At 53.8% G+C, this 6,763-nt stretch overlaps 1 protein-coding gene across 5 annotated transcripts in view; it reads left to right on the forward strand.

Annotated features, from left to right (window-relative positions):
- MED24 (mediator complex subunit 24) overlaps positions 1-6,763 on the forward strand; it is a 45,604-nt gene that overhangs the window by 27,157 nt on the left and 11,684 nt on the right. For 2 of the 5 annotated variants that reach the window (XM_011998964.1, XM_011998965.1), the window contains exons 4-11: positions 767-840; positions 1,207-1,439; positions 3,103-3,214; positions 3,354-3,504; positions 3,798-3,911; positions 4,470-4,517; positions 5,659-5,741; positions 6,033-6,119. In XM_011998964.1, the coding sequence (XP_011854354.1) occupies positions 767-840; positions 1,207-1,439; positions 3,103-3,214; positions 3,354-3,504; positions 3,798-3,911; positions 4,470-4,517; positions 5,659-5,741; positions 6,033-6,119 (902 nt within the window). Of the gene's footprint in view, positions 1-407; positions 447-766; positions 841-1,206; positions 1,440-1,583; positions 1,641-3,102; positions 3,215-3,353; positions 3,505-3,797; positions 3,912-4,469; positions 4,518-5,658; positions 5,742-6,032; positions 6,120-6,763 lie in introns of all 5 variants that reach the window. The other 3 variants (XM_011998962.1, XM_011998963.1, XM_011998966.1) reach the window with 3 other exon arrangements.

A 6,763-nucleotide genomic window follows, 5' to 3' on the forward strand; every position in this document is an offset into this window, starting at 1 on the left:
CACGCACTACCACACCCAGCTAATTTTATATTTTTAGTAGAGACAGGATTTCACCATGTTGGCCAGGATGGTCTCAAACTCCTGACCTCATGATCCGCCCGCCTCGGCCTCTCAAAGTTCTGGGATTACAGGCGTGAGCCACCGTGCCTGGCCTGAAACATGGAGCCTCTGAGTATCCCCAAAATCATCTTCTTGATGGGCTTATGCTGATACCATTTGCAGTGAGTCTGACAGAGGCAGGAACAGGGTGGTGCACAGTGACACTGCCTCTCCTTCCCTGGGTTGAAGAGGGCCTCTGGAAGGGATTGAGGTTCAGGAGAGCTACAGCAACTTGAAGCCTCAGTTTTTGTTCCTCTCAACTGTAGGAGACTAGTTACCTAAAGATTATCTTTCTTCCTTCTCTCCAGATGGTGTCCTACTCTTCTGTCCTCACAGCCATCAGTAAGGTATGACCGTAGGCACTCAGGAGCTAGGTTGGGGATGACAGACAAGGCCCCACCTCCTTGACGGCCCTGATCCTGTGACCCATGAGGCTGGATAGGCAGCACATGATGCCTCTGGCTGGCATTGCTGGCCTTCCATGGGAGGGGGATCCTGGCAAGTAGCGGCTGGTGCTTGGGAGCCAATGTCCAGTGTTGAGGGTGCTGAGTCTTGGACCCAAGGTTGGAGGAGAGAGGAGCAGGAGTCCTGAACACACCATCTGCCTCATGTGAGACCTGGGGGTGGACAGGGGCATTCCGTAGCATCTCCACTGTCCTTTCCACAGTTTGATGACTTTTCTCGGGACCTGTGTGTCCAGGCATTGCTAGACATCATGGACATGTTTTGTGACCGTCTGAGGTAAGGGCAGGGGTAAGGGGGCTTACAACGTTCTAGCCTTGTCTTAGTGTAGAGGTGCAGCTCCTAGCACACAGACCGAGACCAACTCTGGGTTCCCATGTTTTTTCTCCCCACCTGCCATCCACAGTCACTCGTCCCCTCCTTTTCTTACTCCCTTAGGACAGAGTGCCTCCTCTCTGTCTGGAGTAGCTCATTTGAAATCTTGTCCAGTAGAAGCCAAAGCGGCTAAGCGTCTTCCCCAGGACTTTGCTAGCTTTGCAGCCCTAGTCCCTAATAAGGGAGTGCCAGGGACTCTGGGGAACATTGGTGTGGGTCGGATTTCAGCCATTAGAAGAACAGAGGCTAATTTTGCATCCTTCCCTGTAGCTGTCACGGCAAAGCCGAGGAGTGCATCGGACTGTGCCGAGCCCTTCTTAGCGCCCTCCACTGGCTGCTGCGCTGCACGGCAGCCTCTGCAGAGCGGCTCCGGGAGGGGCTGGAGGCTGGCACTCCAGCCGCTGGGGAGAAGCAGCTTGCCATGTGCCTTCAGCGCCTGGAGAAAACCCTCAGCAGCACCAAGAACCGGGCCCTGCTGCACATCGCCAAATTAGAGGAGGCCTGTATGTCCCTTGATTCCCCTGAGCCCCACCTGCCGCTGCTCCCATAGCCGGTCCTTTAATTGAGAAGGGAGAGGCAGGATGCCATCCCACCTCTTTCCAGGAGGATCTGAAACCATCCCACTTCCTTTTTTTTCTCCCCATAAGCATTGCACACATCCCAGGGACTTGGGCAGGGTGGCACCCGAGCCAATCAACCAACAGGTATTTACTGAGCATTGTGGTACGCCCAGCACTGTGCTAGGTGCTGCGGGCGGGGGGTGGGGGGCTACCAAAGGAGCATGTGGCAGGGTCCCTGCCCTCATCAAGCATAGCTGCTAGTGGGGAGCAAGACTAATACATCACAGACACGGAAAAAACTAGAGGACAAGACAAGCACAGTGTCCGTTACTGTGTTTGTCTCCATGTTACTCATCATCTGGAAGCAAATGACTCTTGTATTTGAATGTTACCTAAAATGCCCCTTTTAACACAGTGCCTGTCTGCTGTTGGGCCTGTTGTACCATATGCCTCTTGAATCAAGTTCAGATGTTAGGTGTTGGTACTTTCCAGAGCCTGAGAACAGACAGATCACCTGGCGGGAGGGAAGATGCCGGTATTTCCAGCAACGGGGTCCTAAGGCCATAGTCTTGCTCCTTGAAGCCCAAGTGGCTTGGGACCACCTACAGATCTCTTGTTCTCCAGGAACAAGAATGCTAGAATGGGCTACTCACGAGGCTTCAGGACCTGGTTGGAGAGCTTGTTTTAGGACTAGTATATTTATTTCTTCCCCAAGTATGTTTTACTGCCTGTGAAAAGTCCAAAAACATAATCTTTATATAAAAATGGACTGTGTTGACAGCCTCTTCCTTACCTTGGGCCCTTGATACATGTTTATTGGCTGAAAATCGGATGAATACTGAATTTTAATAGATCTCAGATCTTGTCTTTTTTTTCCCCCTTTTATGCTCCATGGAGGTTAATGGGCTAGTTGGTGCCATTGTTCATCATTTGACCCTCTGGAATTGTAACTAGGATAAGTAACATAATTCAGTGCTAACTGATACATGGCTTAGACCATGAGTGTGGGCATTAAGGAAGGACAGAACAGTGAGTTAGACCAGTTGGGTGAGTTGCTAAAGGAACTGGGGCTTGAACAGAAGCTTAGAGCATGTGGGAGTTTGAGAGAGGGTGTGTGAGAGGCTTTAGCAGGGGAGGGCAGCAAGCACAATGCCTAGATGAGGGAGTGGTTGAGAATGAGAAGGCCATTTAGGGACCCAGCTCCCCCAGAGGAGAGTGACAGCCTCTGCAAGACTGGACTTTGGGATCCGCCCACTCCTCGAGTGATTTGTGGCTACCCTCCCTGTTCCAGCCACTGGGCTCTGGCCTCCCTCTGCCTCTCTCTCCTGAGCCTATGTAATGCCATACCTTCTGAAGTCAGCTGGCTGTGTCCCTTGGAAGTCAGGCCTTTGGGAATGGTCTCTGGGGTTTCCAGCTCTAGGTGCCCACTCCCCTTCTGGAAACAGTGCATGCTGCCCTCAGGCCCCTTCTTCCCTGTCGTTCTCAGGGAAAGCCTTCCTGTGTGGTTTCATGTGCCAGAGGGGGTGCCAAAATCGAGGAGTTCGGGGCAAGGCGCTCCCTCTCCCCTGTTTCCCATCACGTTTCTGCACTTCTTTCCCTCTGCCAGCTTCCTGGACTGCCATCGAGCATTCTCTCTTGAAACTTGGAGAGATCCTGGCCAATCTCAGCAACCCCCAGCTCCGGAGCCAGGCTGAGCAGTGCGGCACCCTCATTAGGAGGTACCAGCTCCCTGGGGGATGGTGGTGGAGGGAGAGGGAGGACACGCCCTGGGGTGGGAAGATGTGGCACCTGGTGCCATCCTCTCCACCTTCACCTTTGGTCCCCCAAACACTGTCCCCTGTGTTTGTGATCCCTCAGCATCCCCATGATGCTGTCTGTGCATGCGGAGCAGATGAACAAAACCGGCTTCCCCACCGTCCACGCCGTGATCCTGCTCGAGGGCACCATGAACCTGACAGGCGAGACACAGTCCCTGGTGGAGCAGCTGACGATGGTGAAGCGCATGCAGGTGGGAGGGGCCAAGTGGCTCTCCCCTCCCCAAGGCGGGCCAGCCTGTTGGGGGCAGGAGGGAGGATTCTTGTAGTCCTCCCTGGGAGAAGTGGGGTTTCTCCTGCTCCATGATGGAAAGTGGGTGCTAGTTGTGCACACTTCTGTCATTGGACCTTACGCCCCTGGTTCTCAGCACACAGCTGGGCAGTGACTCTGCCATGCAGTCTCTGAGCCAGCCAAATCCTCGGAGTCCACAGAAGGATGATGGGGTATGGGCACCCTCTTAGGCCTCGTCCTTGGCTCTTCCCACAGCATATCCCCACCCCACTTTTTGTCCTGGAGATCTGGAAAGCTTGCTTCGTGGGGCTCATTGAGTCTCCCGAGGGTACGGAGGAGCTCAAGTGGACAGCTTTCACTTTCCTCAAGGTACTGGGGACGTGGGAGGGGCAGAGCCAGTCTAGGAATGGTTCTCAGGAAGAGCAGTGGCACCCTGGACCTTTGCCCTGTGTTCCTCCCTGTGGGCGCTGGGCCCAGCCTGCCAGGTATCCCAGCGCAAGTTTCCATTGATCATTTTCTCTGAAAGTGCCAGGGCTATATTTAGCCCATTTGGCAGACTCCGTTGTTTCTTACCACAGAGGTGCAGTTTAGCTTGGTCATCAGACAGATTGGTGTAGGGCAGTGAAAGGAGCCAGGGAATGGGGCCCCAGTCCTCCTTGAAGCTGGGGATCCACTTTTGCTTATGGCATTTTTTTCTGTTGAGCTAGCAGAGGTATAGGGTCCCAGTGTCCTGTGCCTGGGCCTGGGGGCATCAGGGGCTTGGGCACCTATTGGCTTTCTCATTCAGCACTAAGTGTGCTCTCACTCACAGGGTAGGAGTGTTCCTGTCTCTTTTCCTGGAGCAGGGGGTCGGGGGGATGCCTTCAGGGGTGGATGAAAGAGAAAAGAAATGGATCTTCCTGTTTTTCCCCCTGCCTCACCCCCTAGATTCCACAGGTTTTGGTGAAGTTGAAGAAGTACTCTCATGGGGACAAGGTGAGTTGAGTTGAGGATTGAGATGGAGGCATGGGAGCAGAAACAAGGGCAAAGGGAGGGTCCTTCAGGCCCCAGCTGGGCAGTGTTCTTATGCCTGGAAGAGAGCTGAATGTGTGTGTACACCTCAGTGTGTGCACACCTCAGTGTGTGCGTGCTTCACAATGTGTGTGCTTCAGTGTGTGCATGTGCTTCAGCATGTGCGTGCTTTGCCATGTGTGTGCTTCAGTGTGTGTGCTTCAGCATGTGTGTGCTTCAGTGTGTGTGCTTCAGTGTGTGTGCTTCAGCATGTGTGTGCTTCAGCGTGTGTGTGCTTCCGTGTGTGTGCTTCCATGTGTGTGCTTCAGCGTGTGTGTGCTTCAGCGTGTGTGTGCTTCAGCGTGTGCGTGCTTCAGTGTGTGTGCTTCAGTGTGTGTGTGCTTCAGCGTGTGTGTGCTTCCGTGTGTGTGTGCTTCCGTGTGTGTGCTTCACCGTGTGCGTGCTTCACCGTGTGTGTGCTTCAGCGTGTGTGTGCTTCAGTGTGTGTGTGCTTCAGTGTGTGTGCTTCAGTGTGTGTGTGCTTCAGTGTGTGTGTGCTTCAGTGTGTGTGTGCTTCAGTGTGTGTGTGCTTCGCCGTGTGTGTGCTTCAGTGTGTGTGTGCTTCCATGTGTGTGCTTCAGCGTGTGCGTGCTTCAGTGTGTGTGCTTCAGTGTGTGTGTGCTTCCGTGTGTGTGTGCTTCCGTGTGTGTGCTTCAGCGTGTGCGTGCTTCACCGTGTGTGCGCTTCAGCGTGTGTGCGCTTCAGCGTGTGTGTGCTTCAGTGTGTGTGTGTGCTTCAGCATGTGTGTGCTTCAGTGTGTGTGTGTGCTTCAGCGTGTGTGTGCTTCAGTGTGTGTGTGTGCTTCAGCGTGTGTGTGCTTCACCGTGTGTGTGCTTCAGCGTGTGTGTGCTTCAGTGTGTGTGTGCTTTGTGTGTGTGCTTCAGCATGTGTGTGCTTCAGTGTGTGTGTGTGCTTCAGCGTGTGTGTGCACCCACAGCATATACCCAGGCTCCAGGCAGAAGGCAGCCAGGCAGCTCAGGCTGATGTCTCCAGCAGACAAGGTTGCCTGAGATGATCAGGGCCTGGTGGCCCTGGAAACCAGGTGGACACTTCTGCCTCTTTCTAGGACTTCACTGAGGATGTCAACTGTGCTTTTGAGTTCCTGCTGAAACTCACACCCTTGTTGGACAAAGCTGACCAGCGCTGCAAGTATGAGCTCCCCTGGTCACCCCTACCCTACTGGAAGGGGTTCTGGGCTCTTCCCCTGCTCTCTGTGCCAGAGAAGCCTCAGGGGACTCTGTCTCCTTGTTCACTCCCCTTGGCAGGGGCAGGAAGCAGCAGCCCATAGTTGCCAAGTCCCCAGAGCCCCTCTACTGTCCCTCAGGCCCTCCAGATTTTCCTCACCTGAAAGAGGGAGGATGCTGCTCAGGGACTGGCCACTCCCACCCCTCGCCCTCCCAGCCAGGTGCCCAGTTCCCTCCACATCTTTCTCTTTCACAGCTGTGACTGTACAAACTTCCTGCTCCAAGAATGTGGCAAGCAGGGGCTTCTGTCTGAGGCCAGTGTCAACAGCCTTATGGCTAAGCGGTAAGTGTGAGCGCGCCTGGGCTACCCCAAGAGCCCCTTGACCTCTCTCTCTTTACGGTGGGGCTGCTGGGTACCTTTCAACCTCCTGTCTAAACTTTGAGCTGCAAGTGACTGGGACTGTGCCTGGGGGTACCAGCCGGGCGCGGTGACTCACGCCTGTCATCCCAGCACTTTGGGAGGCTGAGGCGGGTGGATCACCTGAGGTCGGGAGTTCAAGACCAGCCTGACCAACGTAGAGAAACCCCGTCTCTGCTAAAAATAAAAAATTAGCTGTGGTGGCACATGCCTGTAATCCCAGCTACTTGGGAGGCTGAGGCAGGAGAATCACTTGAACCCAGGAGACGGAGGTTGCGATGAGGCAAGATCACGCCATTGCACTCCAGCCTGGGCAACAAGAGCAAAACTCTGTCTCAAAAAAAAAAAAAAAAAAGCATGAGTGTCTTCAGACCAGAGTTTTACGTTCTTAGTCATTGCTCTTTAACTCATACCCATCTTTCTGATAAAAGTAAAAATCCTAGGCCGGAGGCAGATAGATTATTTGGAGGCCAGGAGTTCAAGACCAGCCTGCCCAACATGGCAAAACCCCATGTCTACTAAAAATATAAAAATCAGCCGGGCATAGTGGTGTGTGCCTGTAATCTCAG

This window comes from Mandrillus leucophaeus, unplaced genomic scaffold (genome assembly GCF_000951045.1).
Source record: "Mandrillus leucophaeus isolate KB7577 unplaced genomic scaffold, Mleu.le_1.0 Scaffold58, whole genome shotgun sequence".
Classification (NCBI taxonomy): domain Eukaryota; kingdom Metazoa; phylum Chordata; class Mammalia; order Primates; family Cercopithecidae; genus Mandrillus; species Mandrillus leucophaeus.